Raw genomic sequence first — 22,556 nt, 5'->3', positions numbered from 1 at the left:
AATGAACTATTCAGGGCTGTAGCACCTCAAGAAGAAGAGGAAATAGGTGGAGTTGAACAAGAATGGAAGCAGCTGAAAACATCATGTGTGAGGACTACAGAACAGGTATGTGGCTGAGCCAGATGTGGAAATAAGGTATATAAGAAAAGCAGGTGGTGGAATGCAGTACTCCTGGAAGTCATCAAAAGAAAGGAGTGCAGGAAAAAGTGGGAAATAGATGAGACAGACCAGGCTAGGAAGGAATACCGGCTGGCTAATAAAGAAGCTAAGGAAGGAGTTGAAATAGCAAAAAAAAAAAAAAAAAAGACAAAAAGGTAAGGAAGATAGTCAGACACCCTTCATAAGGGATGACAACAACAACCTGCTCACCAGTCCACAGGAATAAAAGGCAGATGGAAGGAGTATTTACAGCAGCTTCTGAATGAAGAAAACCCCGCAGAAACTATACTGCCTAGACACAGCCTACAATGGGAGAAGAGGAGCAACCTATCATGGAAGTAGTAAGAACAGCAATAAGGAAAATAAAGTCTGGAAAAGCAACAGGCTCAGATGAGGTCACAGAAGATATGATAAAGATGCTGGGTGATATAGGGGAGAAATGGCTCCTAAGAGCACTCATAGTAGTGTGGAGAAAAAGGTGCATCCCAGATAACTGGCAAATAAGCATACCAGTGCCAGTGTTCAAGAACAAAGGGGGAATTCACAACTTAGAGCAGTAGAGAGGTATCAGACTCCTGTCACATTGCATGAAAGTTCTGGAAAGGGTGACTGATAAAAGAATACATGAAAGTTCTGGAAAGGGTGATTGATAAAAGAATACACAGAGTAGTCGGAAATAAGATGGGAAATGAAGAGTTTTGATTCAGATCAGAATGCAACACAACTGACCTGATGTTTACAGTGAGATAGATAGTTGAGAAGAAGCTAGAGGTGAGGAACGGGTCCAAATGTGCATTCCTATGCTTAGAGATATCATATGACAAGGTCCCAGGAAAGATGATTTGGGCAGTCTTATGGTGATTCAAAGTCACAACAACATTGCTAGCATTAGTGCAAGCTATGTACAAAGACCCAGTGACTCAAGTACAAATAGTGTTCAGTCACACAGACGGATTTCCAGTGGGAGTGGATGTGCACCATATAAAGCAGGTAGGAAATTAAGCCAATGGGTAACAGCTATCATAGTACATAAAGTATCTCCTAAAACCCTGTTAACATCATTGTGTAATGTGTAAATAAAAATGTTACCATTCTGTCTCTGTCTGCTATCATATGAATCAAAATAGCTTCTTACATTCACATATTGTAAATATCTGGTTCAGAATGGTTTCATGTTCTGTTTGTATAGTTTGTGTTCCGAATGACATCTTGTATACCAAATTTTATGAAAATGAATATCTACATATTTGTATATGTTTTGTAACTTATTTAATTAGTGTAGGTATCTTTGAAACTTCTTTTAAGTAGAACTTATCATCTTAGAAGTTATTGAATATATTGCTATTTGTTCTACTGTTCTGTTTTGCACTGTCACTACAATTGTTGCCCTATAGGCTCAGGTTATGACTGAAAAAGATTTAAAGACCAGCCTTCCTACTTTGTTATCAAGTGTAATAAAATAAAATACAATAAAATAAAAATATATCACACAGTGTTGGGCAAGGATTGCATGGGGTTTAAATCCTACTACTTTTAATATTATCACAGAGTCCCTCATGCTTTTTACATACAAAAACTTGCTTTACAAGCTAGGAGTCAGGTATTTTGAAGAGAGACTGACAGAGATGAATTATGTAATAATGACAAAAAACATGGCAGTCCAGCCAAGATAAGATACTCTGCTTTGTATCTATGAAGGACCAGTGTAGGATTCATCTCCCCCTGACCCTACATTAGATTAAGTGGTTAAATCAAAGAATGAGTGAATGAATCAATAAATGAATGAATGAATGGATGGGAATAGAAAGGAATAATTTGCAGCTGCCTCTCAAGAAACACCCGCAACATAAAATGTGTGCACAACTTGATGACTGGGATTATTTTCTGTGTCTGGCTACTTTTACTTTTATTTAATCTTTTTTTTTATTTCCCAAAGCTGTAGGATTAGGGCCCAGATGAAGGGTCTGCATGTTATGTGGTGGCAGGAGCCATGTTTGTGATGGATGAGAAGTGGTTTTAGCTTGATTATGCCTGTAGGATGACAGTGGTCATAATGATAATACAAGCTGTTAACTCATTGCTTCCTATAAGGGTATAGTGATTAGAGAATTTGTGTGTCTCGTAAGAGAATACTCATATTTGCAGGACACTTCCCATACATCTGAAATAAGTATACTTATCAGTCTTTTAAGGGTTTAAATTCTGAAGTGCTGACGCAGGTACAAACATAAAACTAAGACAGCAAGCTAGAATCTACAAGCTAGAATGATTTGCTAATCAAGCAGTGTAATAGTCAACGTGGGAAGTACAGAGCTGGATTTATTAAGGAGTGTTTGCAAAAAGGTATGAAAAATGAAAGGTATTTTTATATTCATGTTAATAATGCCAAAATAGAATATGATACTGTCATGCTGAGGATGCTGCATGCAACCACTGGATGTTTGTAAAAAGTGACATTAAAACATGGTGGCTAATGTGAAGATATGCCCAGTAGTGACTTGAACATAAAATCTTCAAATATATTCAAAAGAAAAGTGGATTTTTTTCCTCCAAGTACAATATTTTTGCCTGGTTTTCAAACAATACAAAAGACGCAGAAAAAAGATTTAAACAATATTCATAGACAATAGGATCGTTTCCTTCTATGAGGTACTTTGGCAACAAATACTGTTCTTTTAGATAAAGTCTAAAGTTCATTCAAAACTCCTGCTTTTAGAGATACTACAGTTAAACACTAATAGTATGTTTTCTACAAAGTCTGAGTAACTCAACAAACAGCAGAACTATTACAAACTGACCAGCTGGCATAATGATGCACTATATGTACTAGTCTGCAAACACACACACATTCAGATGTACACATCTACAGTTATATGTATATATGTATATCTATCTATGTATATATGTATATCTATCTATGTATATATATATACATATACATATATGGATCCTATTCTGAAGATTGACTCAACTAAAAGTTGAACTTCATATTCTCAAGACCATATGATCAACTTTCTGGAAAGATGAACAATGGAAAACAATCAAAAATATATGTTTTTGCAGGGGGGCAAGTCTCCATGCCCACTCCAACCCTTGCAAATTATATATACCAACTCTGAAATCACACTACAGTGGAGAAAAGGGTAAATTCACCAAGCCCACTGCACCACAATCTCCATTCAAAAGCTTTGACGTTTCATAAAGTTGATCATATGGTCTTGACCATATGAAGTTCGACTTTCCGTTGAGTCGATCTTCAGAATGGGACCCATATGACTTGCTTGGAAGTCTGTTTTGAGACAACCAATACTCAAATGATCATAACATTAACAATATATATAACATACAATAATTTGAATAGTGATAGCAGAATGAGATCATGTTTCTTTACAACATTTGATACTTTGATATGCTATGACTATTTCCTGAATTAACTGTAAAGCCAAAGAATTTTGAATTTCATTAATATTTCACGAGCTACATCAACATCCTTTATCTGATAGATTTTAATGTTTCTGCGTTTCATTATTTATGTACAGAATGTCCTAAAAGGACCAAAAATGTTGAGTCAGTATTATGCATATATCCTAGTTTATAAGTATTATCATGCACAGTGCTGTAAACAAGGAATGTCTATACTGATGTAACTGTTTTGTGTAAATTTATTGATGAATCTCATTTATGATATACCAGCATATTTGAAGATATATATTATGCAGTCTGTATTCATAACCCTGGATCATAAAACACAACCAATGCTGTTGACTATAGCAGTATATATCCAACAAAACAATTTTCTTAGTAATTGTTTCTGCAATTCTTACATTTTTGGTCACAGCAATGAGAGGTAGAATTCCATTCATATCCTTGACCACAGCAATTTATTTTCGTACACTGTGTTGTGGTTTTACAGGCCAATCCATTTCCAAAAAAGCCTGCATTACATTCACATATCACTGGATTCCCTCTTTGGCAGGTAGCATTGGGATCACAACTAGTGCAAGAAGGGGCATCTATAGTAAAAAAAAAAAAAATTTTTACACGTCATAATCTAGCCAGTCCTTGACTGCTTTATAAAATAATATAAAATTACTTTTTGGTCAACAATGGTAATGTTACATCATGATTACACAAAGCAAGAAAATCCAATAGAAATATTAACTTTACCAGTCTTAGGAAAAAGTACATTTAAGAACTTAGTAGATGATAGGAATGTCAACTGACTCAATTTAGGCATAACATAAAATTAGCTTAATATGATATGGAGTTGTTGCCCTTCACCATAATCTAATTTAAAAAGACTGTGCTCAAAATCAGGATCTAAACTGGAGATAATGTGGTAGGAAGAGAGTTATAGAAATTATCATCTGCAAATTTCTATCTTCTATATTCAAAACTTTGTTAAACTGATCTTGCAAAATATAAAATAAGTAATATATATATAAACACTACCTATGTAATTCTGACACTATGTAATATTCACTTCCATTAACAAAGTACTCTCTTCTTAATCTATTTAGTAAGTTGAGATGAAGGCAGCTAAACACAGTAACAATGCTTTATATTTCATACCATGTTTGTAAGACTATTCAGAGATACACATTCTTCCAACCATGTCAAAGTAAGCTTGGCATAGCAAAATTTATATTCAGTTCAAGAAGAATGATTTCCAAAGTATGTACTAACATTGTTTCCTTATAAAAGGCATCCATATCAGTACATGACCATGCAGACCGTAACTGTTTTAACTAAATAGCTGAAACTGCAGCATTGTAGATGAAGCAGGACATTTGCTGCTGCAGAGGTATTAGAAAAAGTGGAATGTTTCTAAAAAATAAACAATTTACATATAATTCATTTCACTAAGCTTAGTGTTTAGGATACCTTGATGAACTGATTTGTTAACATTTTTTTTTTGCTGCACACATTACAATATGAACAAAAGCAGAAGCAAGTAAGCAATGTTTTATGATATAGATACTACTTGATAATCCAATAACAGCTGTTCATAACTTAGCCTGTAAGACTAATGAAATACATTAAAATCTCAGGATATTTTAAATACTAACTATTCCCTTAAAATAGTATAACAGCTTTTCACATTTGCAGTATTCAAACTATAGCCTTACTGATTTTTATTTAATGAGCTATAATGGTATAAGAGATATTTAGTGAACATCTTGAGATGTACAAAGAAATTTGTAAGCTGTCAGCAACTGAAAGAGTGTTCATTCATACAGTTCTGCACATTCTGTACCCACAGAAATATATAATTTGCTGGTGTCTGAAAATACATTCATTATACAACAGCTGATAAGCCAATGTACTATGTACCCTGGTGTTCCTGACCATTTTTCTCCCACATTTCCTTTCATGCTGTATCCTTATCATAAACTTAAGAAATTGCACTTCCTCACACTTTCTTACTTTATCCAATTACAACTGGTGCATGTCCATTTTTCTTATATATTTTTTCTTCAGAATAATTCTCCCTCCTCCCTTCTGTCTTACTTAGATCATTGAGACATTTGTATATTTTTATCTTCCTACTCCTCATCATCTGCTCCTCCATTCTTGATATTCAACTTATGGAACTTTTTGATAACAGGCTCTGGGCCATTTTATTTGATGCCTTCTGTACTGCATATCTATTTATTTATTTCCCTTAATACGGTTTCCAAAACTGAGCAAAGTTCTCAGTATGACATGAAATACAATCAATGATTATTGCAACACATAGACATTACAATCACCATTTTGTTTTGTAAACTCTGTCATCACCAATGACATAAGGAATGTAAGGAATGCCTCTGACTGACTCATATTTTTGCCCTCCCCTAGGAATTTTTTTCTGATTTTTTGATAAATTACTGAAGATTGTGGTAAACCAGTAATGCCAGAAGTTAGTTTCATACTTTTTATTCTACAGAAGAAATTATGTTAAAACTGTTGTTTTATTAATTTTTTAAGTGAAAATTTGTACTTGATTTATAGGACTTTGTACTTCTCCTCATTATTTGTGGCTTTGACCAACATTATTGGAAATACTTTAATATTTTTTTGCTCATGTTGTCTGCCAATAATCTATTAATCCCCTCCTCAAACCATTTGCTCACCATCACTGCAGCAAGCTTTGGCCAGGAGAAGCCATTATTCAGGTAGCCATCAGAGATGGTTAGGCTTTTTTGCCTTGTTGGCCTGAACCTCCAACAATTTGTAAGTTAAACTCCAAGGGAGGGTCATGCAATAGACTAACCATGTAGGCCATCTTCTCACTTCAGCAAGGTTGCAAAGCTGTGGTATCTGCAGTCTGAGCAATCACACTGTCCCTGATGCACCCTGCAAAACCTGCAGGAAAGCTCAGTAAGAAATATCCTTTTATTCCTCTCTCTCCATGCCGTGCTCCTCCATTGCCAAAGTCACTAATAGAACTCCCAGTTGCTTGGGTCTCCATAAGAGCTCCATCTCTCTGAGTCACAGAACCAGGCAAAATTCTTGAGCAAAGAATTTGAAAGATATGTAGTAAAGTTAAGTGTGAAATAATACTTGAACATGGCATATGTAAAGTTATTAGCTTATACTTAGATGTATTCTTCATCAGAAACATTTCTGTATTGACCACATATCACATTGAGTATACAAATGCATTCCATATTTAAAGGTGCACTCCCTTGACACCTATTCCTTTACTAATGTGCACACTTAACAAAGGAGAAATTAGAACCAATTAATAACCACTATATTGAACAAAATACAAACATTAAAGTAACAACCATATAACATATAAGATACACCAACCATCTTGTTTATCAACATACCAAAAGTAAGAAATAAAAGTTAACTTATCAAAAGAATCCCAAAGGTCAATAGTCAAATATATCAAATGATAATGATTAACTTTAACTCAAGCTATTTGATCAAGAATATTACCCATATGCTAATTTTAACACTGAAAACATTAATACCACATTAACACAATCAACTATTCAACAAATATACTGAACCCCATTAGTAGCATAGAAAATGTGTATACCATACCTCTTGACCTCTTAAAGGAAAAAATCTGGACAAAGCCTAAAATGATGGGGGGACAAATAGGGACAGATTTTAAACATTGCTCTTACAAACTTAGAAAGTTGATAGAATTATAGGTTTTGGATTCACATGAATTTTCTGAAAGATGTGGAGTCTTAAACACACGTTTGTCATTATTTAATGACTTCAATCCTCAGCTATTTGCCAGAAAAGTACAGATTTTAGGAGGAACACACCAAAAATATGAGGCAAACATCTAGACATTCTGTGAAAATTTGTACAGTTGAGAGGTATGGTGTATATCTATGCATACACCAATTAAACCACCTTGCATCATACTTAGTTCATGAAAGCTTTATAGCAATTCAATCTTCTCTCTTATCTAACTCAGCCATTATTTCAATAATATCCTATCTTTGGCTCTATACTTGTTTTCCACTTCCTTGTAATCAATTTTAATCACCTTTATCAATTATGATTATATGGTTTATATTATCTAAACAGTTATAATAACTAAATAATGAACATTTCAATATTCTCAAGATTTTGAATCTGTACAACAACAACAACAACCCTTTTTACTAAACTGTGCTAATTGATAGAAGGTCATCTTAAAGACCAAATAATTTGGTTTCAAGTACCTAAAACAGCATTTCCTCACCTCCATATTAATGGCCATTCATAGGTTCATAGGTTGGTACTAGGCTATCAGCCCTAGGGCCTATACAAGCCTACACATAACAATTCCCTGGCTATTTCTTCCTGCACTGTTTACTTCCCTGGACCCCTGTCTAGCAGGGCGACTGACGTGATCCCCGGGGTGAGTTTCTTTTCTCCCATCCATTCGTCAAGGTTCCTTTAGAAGAGGACCAAAGAGGCACTCTGCTTGACATGTATGGGCAATCTATTCCAGAGTCTGGGGAGTCTCTGGGTCAGGAACCTATCTCTACAGCATGTTTTGTTTATTGTGATGACAATGTTTAGATCTCTGAAGCATGTGGCTCTGAGGGGATTGGGATTTCTTTAAGTGTAGCATATCCAACAGCTCTGGGTTTGACATGGCCTTGTATGTTAAGCAGAGATTGCCTCTGAGTCGTTTTGCAACTGTAATCACTCGATCTAAGTTAAGAAATCTATTTTTAATATATAAGCCTGATGCAATCTGTTGAATCTTCTTTTGTTTCAGTCTTTCCAAAATAGACTTCTGAGACTCAGGAATATTCTGAAAATACATTTTCCAAGTCACAAAATTTCATATTTCTTATCACATGAAGTTTCTGTCTTGTGCCCCATAACTTCTACTTCCTTATACTAATCATTTGACTAATATCCTTTAAACTTTAGAATGCTTTATTTTTGATATAATGCTTAACACATATACTAACTTAACCATAAGGGAAACGGACTCATTAATCTGAAATATTGTCAGCAGATTATTAGTTCAAATAATAATAATAATAATAATAATTTAGAATCAGCCATATTAGTCAATGCTGCATCCTTAATGCACGTCTCATATTTATGAAAGGAACTGGCTAATGGTTCTATAGAGAAAGTAAAACTGGAGGCGATAAAAGCTCTTGTTTAATATACTTTGCATTGTTTATTTTGTAAAATAAATAAACTAATTACATCGAACATTATAGAATTATAACATAAATGCTTTTTAATATTAAGCAACTCATCCAGTACAGTAAAAAGACTAAACTATTTTGCTGAATTGAAAACTTTCTCAATACCTAAACAAATTAACATTACTTTTTCATATTTGAAATAAGTATGATCTATTATATAAATAATTATGTTGGTTTTTATCTTGAGTTTGCCCCAGATTCGCTAATCATCCATGCATGACTAACTTAGTCCTGCACGTAAGTGCCCATGTAGGAGCAGGACGGCAGCATGCCATGCATAATAATGAAGGTGTGCTGCCCGAGCTCCCAGGCTTACACGGAGTGTGTACAAGTGCAGGGGGCGTGTCTGAGAGCAGAGCTCTCAGAATAAACACGCCCCTGCAATGTAGAACAGTAGAAGATGTTAAGAAATGAGAGAGATTGCTCATAGGTGTTCTCATATAAGGCTGAAGAGGATAAAAAGGAAGATATATGCAAATGAAGCAGCACAGCAATAATGTAGTGGGAAGAGCATTCGCTTAACGAGCAAGCATTCCCAGTTTGAGTCCCACAGCAGCACAAGTCTATTTTACATGGAAAAGCACATTATAGCCAATATTTTTGTTGCAAAACTCACGGAAAAATATATATTTGTGAACTGGAGTACTGCAGAAAATGCACATGTGAAGTGTCAGTGTCATAATGAATAAGGCACTAGTAAGCAGGTTTAAGCACAAATAAGCAGTCGTAAGCATATGTAAGCATATTTAAGTGCATTTGCGTGGGGGTAAGCATTGCCTACACAGATTAAGCAAAGTAGAAGCTAACTAAGTGCAAGAAACTGTAAAGGGAAGTCAGTACTACTTAGCTCTGCAGAAAACCCGCGCAAACCCATTTACAACTGCTTTAAAGTGCCTTAACCACTCTGTATCCAATAGCCCGTCTTTTTCCCAGCAAAAAAATAAACAGCCTCTGCAAGGCCTGAACCCAAAGACCCTGTACACTACAGTCACAGTAGTTAACCACTAAGCCATCATAGCAGTACATAAAATTAAGGTTTCAACAAACAAATCCTCACCATAGGAAAATTAAACTGAACATGTGAAAGGAATCTATGTACAGTGTGATGTTGTATAACCTGCTACATAACATAAATATGTGAACTGGAGTACTGCAGGAAGTCAGACCAAACAAAAAAAACGCCAGCACCAGTGATGATCTGAGAAAACTGTAAGAGCTTTATTAAGCTAAAATACTAGACTGGTTTCAGCACATGGCTTTCATCAGTAGATTAACACATAGTAAAAGAAAAGCCCAACATTAAATACCTCTACCCATAAGGTAGTATGACATAATTTCCTGTCTAGAAAAATATGAATTATAAATGTATATACATTCAAAGAGCATGTGTATGAAATAAATAACAATAAATCTGGCACATACATATATTATGATAGAGAAAATATTTATAGCTTGTCATTGAGTCCAGGGGAAAACAAACCCCCAAGTTTCACTATCCATTTCCTTTCTTTGTTATTAAGAATTCCATGCCATCCAGTTTTAAAGGCCCGATTACCTATAATATTGTCTATAATGGTAAATGAAAATTTAGCAGTGGGATGATTCAATGTATGTCTGTATAGGGCATTTGTAACCCTGGCATTCCTAATGTCACCCAGATGTTCAGATATTCTAATTCTGAACTGTCTAGATGTCTGACCGATGTAGAAAGCTTGACATGTGCATGTTGCAAGATAGACAATCCAATCTGTACTACAGTTACCAAAGCAACGGATATTATATAAATGTCCAGTGTTCTTGCTAGTGAATGTTTTAGTTTTAAATATGTAACTACAAAAACTACAGTGTCCACAAGGGTAGGATCCAACTAGTTTTTCACCCGTGAGGGTCCTCTGATATGGAGTGTCATCCCTTGATGTTATTTTCTTATAATGAGAGAAATGAGATCCCAGTGTCTTACCCTTTCTGTATGAAAATGAACACCTATCCCCCAAGTGATCCTCTAATAGAGTATGTGACCTCAATATATTCCAATGTTTATCTACAATGTACAAAAGATGCATAGTATTTCTACCATATGTAGTGACAAATCTCAAGGTCTTCTGATTAGTCTGCCTATGGTGTTGTCTGTATTCCAATAATGTATCCCTGGTCTGATTTCTACTCCATTGCATGGCTGAACAGACAGTATGTCAGGAATATCCCCTTGTGAGAAACCTATTGGCAAGATCTTCGTGATGTTGTCTCAAGTCTTGTTCAGAGGAACAAATCCTTTTAACCTGCAAAAACTGGGATTAAGGGATATTATTAATCGTGTGCTTGGGATGCAGACTGTTGGCATGTAACAAGGTATTATATTCTGGAAATTTACGATATACAGAAGTTTTAAGGGTGTTATCTGATTGGCGCTGTAAAAAAACGTCTAAGAAGTGTATTTCATTATGATGGTAATCAACCGTAAACTCCGTACCCCATATATTACCATTAAGATGTTCAACAAACTCCTGTAAATAGTCACTTCCCCCTTTCTAGATCAGCCAACAGTCATCCAAGTACCTTCTCCAGATGTCAATTTCAGGTATGTATATGTTATGAAGCTCATCATAAATGATATGTTCCTCTACATACCCCATGTAAAGGTCAGCATAAATAGGTGCAAATGAAGCACCCATAGCTGTACCCTGTATCTGCCAGTAGCAATCCTCTTTAAAATAAGACATTTTTGGTGAGGATATGTTCGGCCATACAAATCAATAATGTATTGAATCCAGGGGAATAAATGCCTGCTTTGTTCAGCCAAAAATCCAATGCTGCTAATCCAGCCCGGTGTGGAATACTGGTGTAAAGAGATTTGACATCAAGAGTACACATTAGCCAATGTGGCTCTAATTGTGAATCTGAAACAATTTGTAAAAATTCTGTAGTGTCCTGGAGTCTGGCTCTAATCAGTGGCAAAAGGGGTTTATGTTTTTCCATGAGGAAAACAGACAGGGGTTCCGTAAGTGATCCAATCCCTGAAACAATTGGTCTATCCTGCGGTTGATGAAGAGATTTATGAATTTTGGGTAATAGATATAAATACTGTTTTGCAGGATCCATAACCATTAAATATTACTTAATATTATCAGAAATAATACCAGCCTCCACTGCCTTCTGTAAAAAGTCATCAATTTCTCTTTTAAAATTGGGTGTGGGGTCAGTAGTCATTCTCATGTAATGATGGGGGTTAGATAACTGTCTATTTCCCTCATCCCAATAATAATCGGCATCCATGACTACAACCGCACCACCCTTATCAGCAGAAAGAATGATTATATTGGTATTATTCCTGAGGTGTTTTAAGGCTAATTGCTCAGCTCTCGATAAATTGTGTTTAATGGTATTATCTGATCCCAGATGAAAATGTAGATCTTTAATAACTGCCTGCTGAAAAATGGCCACATGTTTATCCATTGGAGGGTTAAAGGTAGACCAATGAAATCTAAATTCAGGAGATCTTTGAGAAGGATCTGGTTGATCCTGTTGAAGGAAAAACAAGTTAAGATTAACTTTTCTACAAAATGCAGTAATGTCTGAAACTAGAGAACTTTCATCAACAAAGAAGCCAGGAATGAATCCAAGACCTTTATTTAACAATGCGTGTTCTTCTGATAAGACATATTTAGAAATGTTATGTACATTAGTACACTGAGTGTCTATTTCACTACTGACAAAAAGAGGTCTTCTAAACTTTTTACCCTTGTGTTTTCTGCCTCCCCTATGTTTCCTACCCCTAAAGGGTCTTCTGATGTGCATCCCCTTTTAGAGTTTGGTGAATCACCAGTACCAATGGATTCCGTGTCTGTTGTGGAGGACTCCTCCCCAGAGGTGTTTTTGGTAAAAACAGCCTTTTTGAGAATAGATCTTGGTCTCTTCTTGAGAACATGTGTAGGGTTCTTAGTGCCTTGAGCAAACCTTACCCCCTTGTGCGACTCAAACTGCCTTCCTCTATCATAATCCTCCTTATCCCTTGAAAATTTGTGTAACTTCTTAGTTTTAAGATTATTCTCCAAAATCAAAAGTTCCTTAGATAATTTGTTCAGGTTGTCTTTGAAACTGGTATGTTCTTCAAACTTTTTCAAGTCATTACAAATATTTTCAACTTCCAAAACATTTGTCTGAACTGTTCTGTCATAAAAAGATGCAGGTATATTCACAAATGACATAGATGCTTGTTGCTGGGCTATCTGCCAGTCTTTAAGTAAAATATCATCAGGTGCACCAACCAATGGTTGAACCTTCGACCTGAGCCCCCTTGGGGATATTTTTTGATTTTGATAAGCCTTAAACAATTTTAAGTCCCAGATATTAGTCCTTAATGTTTTGATTTTCTTACCCAACTGGCTAAACAAAAGAAAGCAACTGTCAACTGGATCTAATGTTTGACCATCAACAAGGTCCACTGGCAAAGTACCAATGCCAAAAACCTGAATATCATCTTTATCCGCACACAGGCCAGAAAGTAACTTTTGTAGATCCATGACAATAAGTTGCCTAAAAGCATGTAAGTTTCAGATGACCAGAACAAATCAATAGTACAACCTAGGCAAAAATATATAGGAACACTGTGAAATATCCAAAAAAAAAATATATATATATATATATATATATATATATATATATATATATATATATATATATATATCAGTTTGAGCCGGACAGGGATGAAAGTATAGAGTCCGTAATCCAAAAAATTGGATTATATATTTGTCCCTGATAAATATAAAGACATAAAAGTTTGAGTCCACAAATAAGCACTCAACAAAAATAACACAGAACCCTTATTGTTATAACAGTTCACATATAATCAGGAGTTCAGTTATAGGCACACCAAATTAGTGTTTCATTAATCCCATCCTGCATAATAATAACCATGCTGAATTTTGCCATAATGCTAATCAGGAGAATCTTGGCCCTAGATCTAAAAATGAAAAATAATATAACCCTGATATAGAAATAATAACTACTAAGAATGTAATGTATTTGTAAATGACAAATAATTGGACATAAATTGAAAAAAGGCATATATATATATATATATATATATATATATATATATATATATATATAGATATATATATAGATATATATAGGAAATATGCCCAAATCAGATTGATCCGAACCCTGTAAATGAGTCCCTGTCCTGGTATAGCAAAACATAAAACCCAAGCTGAACACTCAATCTGAAGAAGAGTACAAGAATAATCCTGTAATATTGGAAAATACTTCTAAAAAAGTTGTTGCTGGAAAACAATAGTTGTTTGAGAAAACACAATTTACATATACTAGATTAACTCATTAAGACATATCTTGCTTTTATTCAACCTTAGAAATAGAAGACATTAGAAATAGAAGTTCTAAACAAAATTGTTAATCATGCCCAAATGTGAGCAAAAGACCATAAGAAGGTACAAGACAATAAGTACAATTATAAACCAAATGGTTTGAAAACAAAAAAAATATAAAAAATTTTGCTAACACAGTTAAAGTAAAACCCAGTATCAGAACATAATCCAATTTAAAGAACAGTGTCCAAAAAGTTTGTAAACAGCTTGCACAGGAGATCGATCCCTGAAATCTAGGCCGCGAAAAGAAGGCAATATATGCAGTACAAAAACGAATGTCTAAAACGTTGAAAGAGTCACCATATACTGCGTATATGTTTCCCTCAGTTAGTAAGTCTCAAAAAAATTTGTCCATCCAACCATATAGTGATCAAACGACAAAGTAAGTTTGTAATAACCAACTGGGAATGTCCATCTAATAAATATCATTCATAAGATCCCCCAAAACAAGAAAATGTACCTGAAAGAGTACTATCTGTGACAAAAATCCAATAAAGAGCTTCCCTTAATCCAAAAAATAGGATGAAAAGATAATATTTCCAGACCGCCTATTGAGATACGCGAAGTGAACTCCTTGTTGATGTCGAAGCATGAGTCCAACACGTTAAAATCCCAAAATAACTAAATTAACCATAGGTACCATAAACCATGCTCTCCACGATCCAGGATACATAGTAATGCTGTAGTGATAGCCAAAAATAGACAAGCCAAGTAAAAAGAGAAAAACTGGTATGTAATCCACTGGAGCCAGAAAGATAGGGTTTATTCCAAAACACATGCAAAAAACGATTTCCAAAAATGAAGGAATGATGTAAATCACAAACGCGAACACCCGAGGAGGAGCCCTCCTTAACAGACACAGGAACGCCACAAAATGGTGCTTGTTCTCAGTCCATTCTAACACCAACAGCCAGCAAAGTGAAACAGCATGAGTCAAAGAGGAAGCTAGCAAGTACGGCTGGTGCAAGGCAAGCTCTTACAGTTTTCTCAGATCATCACTGGTGCTGGCGTTTTTTTCGTTTGGTCTGACTAGCTTGGTTGCCTTGCACCAGCCGTACTTGCTAGCTTCATCTGACTCATGCTGTTTCACTTTGCTGGCTGTTGGCGTTAGAATGGACTGAGAACAAGCGCCATTTTGTGGCATTCCTGTGTCTGTTATGGAGGGCTCCTCCTCGGGTGTTCGCGTTTGTGCTTTACATCATTCCTTCGTTTTTGGAAATCGTTTTTTGCATGTGTTTTGGAATAAACTATATCTTTCTGGCTCCAGTGGATAAAATACCAGTATTTCTCTTTTTACTTGGCTTGTCTATTTTTGGCTATCACTACAGCATTACTATGTATCCTGGATCGTGGAGAGCATGGTTTATGATACCTATGGTTAATTTAGTTATTTTGGGATTCTAACGTGTTGGACTCATGCTTCGACATCAACAAGGAGTTCACTTCGAGTATCGCAATAGGCGGTCTGGAAATATTATCTTTTCATCCTATTTTTTGGATTAAGGGAAGCTCTTTATTGGATTTTTGTCACAGATAGTACTCTTTCAGGTACATATTCTTGTTTTGGGGGATCTTATAAATGATATTTATTAGATGGACATTCCCAGTTGGTTATTACAAACTTACTTTGTCGTTTGATCACTGTATGGTTGGATGGACAAATTGTTTTGAGACTTACTAATTGAGGGGAAACATATACACAGTATATGGTGACTCTTTCAACGTTTTAGACATTCGTTTTTGTACTGCATATATTGCCTTCTTTTCGCAGCCTAGATTTCAGGGATCGATCTCCTGTGCAAGCTGTTTACAAACTTTTTGGACACTGTTCTTTAAATTGGATTATGTCCTGATTCTGGGTTTTACTTTAACTGTGTTAGCAACATTTTTTATATTATTTTGTTTTCAAACCATTTGGTTTATAATTGTACTTATTTTCTTGTACCTTCTTATGGTCTTTTGCTCACATTTGGGCATGATTAACAATTTTGTTTAGAACTTCTGATATTTCTAATGTCTTAATGTGTGCATATTAAGGGTGAATAACGGCAAGATATGTCTTAATGAGTTAATCTAGTATATGTAAATTGTGTTTTCTCAAACAACTATTGTTTTCCAGCAACAACTTTTTTAGAAGTATTTTCCAATATTACAGGATTATTCTTGTACTCTTCTTCAGGTTGAGTGTTCAGCTTGGGTTTTATGTTTTGCTATACCAGGACAGGGACTCATTTACAGGGTTCGGATCAATCTGATTTGGGCATATTTCCTATATGTATATATATATATATATATATATATATATATATATATGCCTTTTTTCAATTTATGTCCAATTATTTGTCATTTACAAATACATTACATTCTTAGTAGTTATTACTTCTATATCAGGGTTATATTATTTTTCATTTTTAGATCTAGGGCCAAGATTCTCCTGATTAGTATTATGGCAAAATTCAGCATGGTTATTATTATGCAGGATGGGATTAATGAAACACTAATTTGGTCTGCCTATAACTGAACTCCTGATTATATGTGAACTGTTATAACAATAAGGGTTCTGTGTTATTTTGGTTGAGTGCTTATTTGTGGACTCAAACTTTTATGTCTTTCTATTTATCAGGGACAAATATATAATCCAATTTTTTGGATTACGGGCTCTATACTTTCATTTTTTTTTTTTGGGGATATTTCACAGTGTTCCTATATATTTTTGCCTAGATTGTACTATTGATTTGTTCTGGTCATGTGAAACTTACATGCTTTTAGGCAACTTATTGTCATGGATCTACAAAAGTTACTTTCTGGCCTGTGTGCAGATAAAGATGATATTCAGGTTTTTGGCATTGGTACTTTGCCAGTGGACCTTCTAGATGGTCAAACATTAGATCCAGTTGACGGTTGCTTTCTTTTGTTTAGCCAGTTGGGTAAGAAAATCAAAACATTAAGGACTAATATTTGGCACTTAAAAATTGTTTAAGGCTTATCAAAATCAAAAAATATCCCCAAGGGGGCTCAGGTCGAAGGTTCAACCATTGGTTGGTGCACCTGATGATATTTTACTTAAAGACTGGCAGATAGCCCAGCAACAAGCATCTATGTCATTTGTCAATATACCTGCATCTTTTTATGACAGAACAGTTCAGACAAATGTTTTGGAAGTTGAAAATATTTGTAATGACTTGAAAAAGTTTGAAGAACATACCAGTTTCAAAGACAACCTGAACAAATTATCTAAGGAACTTTTGATTTTGGAGAATAATCTTAAAACTAAGAAGTTACACAAATTTTCAAGGGATAAGGAGGATTATGATAGAGGAAGGCAGTTTGAGTCGCACAAGGGGGTAAGGTTTGCTCAAGGCACTAAGAACCCTACACATGTTCTCAAGAAGAGACCAAGATCTATTCTCAAAAAGGCTGTTTTTACCAAAAACACCTCTGGGGAGGAGTCCTCCACAACAGACACGGAATCCATTGGTACTGGTGATTCACCAAACTCTAAAAGGGGACGCACATCAGAAGACCCTTTAGGGGTAGGAAACATAGGGGAGGCAGAAAACACAAGGGTAAAAAGTTTAGAAGACCTCTTTTTGTCAGTAGTGAAATAGACACTCAGTGTACTAATGTACATAACATTTCTAAATATGTCTTATCATCAGAAGAACACGCATTGTTAAATAAAGGTCTTGGATTCATTCCTGGCTTCTTTGTTGATGAAAGTTCTCTAGTTTCAGACATTACTGCATTTTGTAGAAAAGTTAATCTTAACTTGTTTTTCCTTCAACAGGATCAACCAGATCCTTCTCAAAGATCTCCTGAATTTAGATTTCATTGGTCTACCTTTAACCCTCCAATGGATAAACATGTGGCCATTTTTCAGCAGGCAGTTATTAAAGATCTACATTTTCATCTGGGATCTGATAATACCATTAAACACAATTTATCGAGAGTGGAGCAATTAGCCTTAACACACCTCAGGAATAATACCAATATAATCATTCTTTCTGCTGCTAAGGGTGGTGCGGTTGTAATCATGGATGCCGATTATTATTGGGATGAGGGAAATAGACAGTTATCTAACCCCCATCATTACATGAGAATGACTACTGACCCCACACCCAATTTTAAAAGAGAAATTGATGACTTTTTACAGGAGGCAGTGGAGGCTGGTATTATTTCTGATAAGATTAAGTCACATTTAATGGTTATTGATCCTGCAAAACAGTATTTATATCTATTATCCAAAATTCATAAATCTCTTCATCAACCGTCGAGTAGACCAATTGTTTCAGGGATTGGATCACTTACGGAACCCCTGTCTGTTTTCCTCACGGAAAAACTTAAACCCCTTTTGCCACTGATTAGAGCCAGACTCCAGGACACTACAGAATTTTTACAAATTGTTTCAGATTCACAATTAGAGCCACATTGGCTAATGTGTACTCTTGATGTCAAATCTCTTTACACCAATATTCCACACTGGGCTGGATTAGCAGCATTGGAGTTTTGGCTGAACAAAGCAGGCATTTATTCCCCTGGATTCAATACATTATTGATTTGTATGGCAGAACATATCCTCACCAAAAATGTCTTTTATTTTAAAGAGGATTGCTACTGGCAGATACAGGGTACAGCTATGGGTGCTTCATTTGCACCTATTTATGCTGACCTTTACATGGGGTATGTAGAGGAACATATCATTTATGATGAGCTTCATAACATATACATACCTGAAATTGACATCTGGAGAAGGTACTTGGATGACTGTTGGCTGATCTGGAAAGGGGGAAGTGACTATTTACAGGAGTTTGTTGAAAATCTTAATGGTAATATATGGGGTGCGGAGTTTGCGGTTGATTTCCATCATAATGAAATACACTTCTTAGATGTTTTTTTACAGCGCCAATCAGATAACACCCTTAAAACTTCTGTATATCATAAATTTCCAGAATATAATACCTTGTTACATGCCAACAGTCTGCATCCCAAGCACACGATTAATAATATCCCTAAATCCCAGTTTTTGCAGGTTAAAAGGATTTGTTCCTCTGAACAAGACTTGAGACAACATCACGAAGATTTTGCCAATTGGTTTCTCACAAGGGGATATTCCAGACATACTGTCTGTTCAGCCATGCAATGGAGTAGAAATCAGACCAGGGATACATTATTGGAATACAGACAACACCATAGGCAGACTAATCAGGAGACCTTGAGATTTGTCACTACATATGGTAGAAATACTATGCATCTTTTGGACATTGTAGATAAACATTGGAATATATTGAGGTCACATACTCTGTTAGAGGATCACTTGGGGGATAGGTGTTCATTTTCATACAGAAAGGGTAAGACACTGGGATCTCATTTCTCTCAATATAAGAAAATAACATCAAGGGATGACACTCCATATCAGAGGACCCTCACGGGTGAAAAACTAGTTGGATCCTACCCTTGTGGACACTGTAGTTTTTGTAGTTAAATATTTAAAACTAAAACATTCACTAGCAAGAACACTGGTCATTTATATAATATCTGTTGCTTTGGTAACTGTAGTACAGATTGGATTGTCTATCTTGCAACATGCATATGTCAAGCTTTCTACATCGGTCAGACATCTAGACAGTTCAGAATTAGAATATCTGAACATCTGGGTGACATTAGGAATGCCAGAGTTACAAATGCCCATACAGACATACATTGAATCATCCCACTGCTAAATTTTCATTTACCATTATAGACAATATTATAGGTAATCGGGCCTTTAAAACTGGATGGCATGGAATTCTTAATAACAAAGAAAGGAAATGGATAGTGAAACTTGGGGGTTTGTTTTCCCCTGGACTCAATGACAAGCTATAAATATTTTCTCTATCATAATATATGTATGTGCCAGATTTATTGTTATTTATTTCATACACATGCTCTTTGAATGTATATACATTTATTATTCATATTTTTCTAGACAGGAAATGATGTCATACTACCTTATGGGTAGAGGTATTTAATGTTGGGCTTTTCTTTTACTATGTGTTAATCTACTGATGAAAGCCATGTGCTGAAACCGGTCTAGTATTTTAGCTTAATAAAATTCTTACAGTTTTCTCAGATCATCACTGGTGCTGGCGTTTTTTTCATTTGGTCTGACTAGCTTGGTTGCCTTGCACCAGCCATACTTGCTAGCTTCCTCTTTGACCCAGTACTGCAGGAAGGCCAGATGTGAGGTATTATTGTAATAAAGTGTTGAAGTCCCCAGAACCCAATACAGTGCATGTACACATGAATCACGGATACCAGACACATATATAGCATGTGACAAATAATAAATCAATGCCAAAAGGAAAATATAATGCAAAATAAATATTAAGCAATGCTAAGCATTGCACAGCTCAGCTTAGTTGGGGTAAGCAATGTGTATGCCAGCTATCTCAATCTGCTCAGTGGTATGCTCCTTTAAGCAATTCCAGCATTAGGTAAGCAGGTATGCCCATAGCGTAGCCTTTTCAAAAACATCCAATCATGGGAAAGTGTGGGAAATTGGGTGTATTTAAACCCCACAGGTGCCAATAATTCCCATAACTGGTTGCAGCTCCCTACTGTAGGCAGAATGGCTGGGGTTGGGGAAGGCACTCGATTTAGGGTGCAGGGCTGGGGCACCCAGGAGTTCAGATTCATGGTATGGCTCCTGGTAAAACACCATGAGGAGAAAAGTACAGTTTTGTACCTACCATAAATGTAGATGTTCGAAGATCCACATTGCTGCAGTCATAACCTGTGGGTAGTCCGCTGTCCTCGGTCGGCCCGAATACCAAAGTAGTAGGCTGGCGTCATCAAGCCAGATCTGCGCCAGTTACTTTGGTACTAAAGCGCATGACCGACGTCATATCCCCAGTCTTTCTTGCCCCAGATGTCAGAAAACCCTAAAAAGAAAGGCCATAGCCAAACAACAGAGAAACATCCAACCACCCATGCACAAACAATATTTACAACCCAAAACACACAACCACCCCAAACTACAGTGGGGAAGGAGGGAGGGACTGCAGCAATGTGGATCTTCGAACATCTACATTTATGGTAGGTACAAAACTGTACTATGTTCTTCATCTCACATTGCTGCAGTCATAACCTGTGGGTAGAATCCCAAAGCAAAGGTAAAGGGAGGTTGGCAAAATTATAAAGCATTGGGAGCTGCTAACATGCCCTGTAAAACTGCAGTGGCAAACCCAGCCCTAGATTTGGAGTAAAGAGGGAGATGGTAATGTTTAGAAAAAGTGTGCACTGAACTCCAAGTAGCTGCCTCCAAAATATCTTTAGTAGCTACACCCCTTAAAAAAGCAGTGGAAGTGGCAGTAGCCCTAGTGGAATGAGGTCTTATTTCAGCCGGAATCTCCTTACCATGATGAGAATAACAAAAAGCAATACAATGGCCAATCCACTTAGAAATAGTTTGTTTAGAAACAGGTTTTCCCTGAGATCCCAAAGCAAAAGAAACAAACAACTGTTGAGACTGTCTGAACCCTTTAGTTCTGTTCAAATAATAACGCAACTGCCTGTGAATATCCAAAGAGTGCAAAATTTTCTCCCCTTTATTTTGGGGATCAGCATAAAATGTAGGCAAATGAATAGATTAGTTCAAGGCCACATTTGAAACAACTTTAGGCATAAAAGTAGGGTTAGTACATAGGGATACCCTATCCTTATGAAAAATCAGGAAGGGCTCAACTGCCATTAGAGCCTGTAATTCAGATACCCTTCTAGCAGACGTAATGGCCAACAAAAAAGCAGTCTTCCAAGACAAAAACTTCAACTCAGATGTAGCTGCAGGTTCAAAAGGAGGTAAAGTGAGCTTTTCCAACACAAAATTGAGATCCCAGGAAGGAGTAGGAGCTCGGGGTCTTATGTTCTTTGCCCCTCTAAGAAATTGCTTAAACAAAGGGTGAGAGAATAATGGTGGGTCACAGTCATAGTGAGCAGAAATGGCTGCAGCATGAACTTACAGAGGAGAAAGACAAACCTTTGTCTAGTAATTCTGTAAGATACTGAAGAGAAACACTCAAATTAGGCACTGAAACATCAAAGCTCTTTGCTTGGCTCCAAAGAAAAAATCTCCTCCATTTATCAGCATAATCTTTCCTTGTACTAGGCCGTCTGGCCTCCCAAAATAACATCCAAAACTTGTTGAGACCCTCCAGGGTCTAGAACAGAATATGCCAGGCTGTCAGATGCAGGGACTGTATCCTGACATTGAGGAAATGATTGCCTGCCTGGGACAAAAGGTGTGGAATTGATGGCAAAGGCCAAGGAGGCTCCCATACTAAACTCCTCAGCAGAGGGTACCAGTGCT

At 36.1% G+C, this 22,556-nt stretch overlaps 1 protein-coding gene across 1 annotated transcript in view; it reads right to left on the bottom strand.

Moving 5' to 3' along the window:
* LOC122812083 (uromodulin-like) overlaps positions 1 to 22,556 on the bottom strand; it is a 763,298-nt gene that overhangs the window by 501,184 nt on the left and 239,558 nt on the right. Inside the window, exon 5 of the mRNA XM_044084352.1 lies at positions 3,984 to 4,172. Within this exon, the coding sequence (XP_043940287.1) occupies positions 3,984 to 4,172 (189 nt within the window). The remainder of the gene's footprint in view (positions 1 to 3,983; positions 4,173 to 22,556) is intronic.

This window comes from Protopterus annectens, chromosome 9.part0, assembly GCF_019279795.1.
Source record: "Protopterus annectens isolate FY-2018-M chromosome 9.part0, PAN1.0, whole genome shotgun sequence".
Lineage (NCBI taxonomy): Eukaryota > Metazoa > Chordata > Ceratodontiformes > Protopteridae > Protopterus > Protopterus annectens.
The sequence above is the reverse complement of the archived record's forward strand: the minus strand, read 5'-3'. Positions and strand labels throughout refer to the sequence as shown.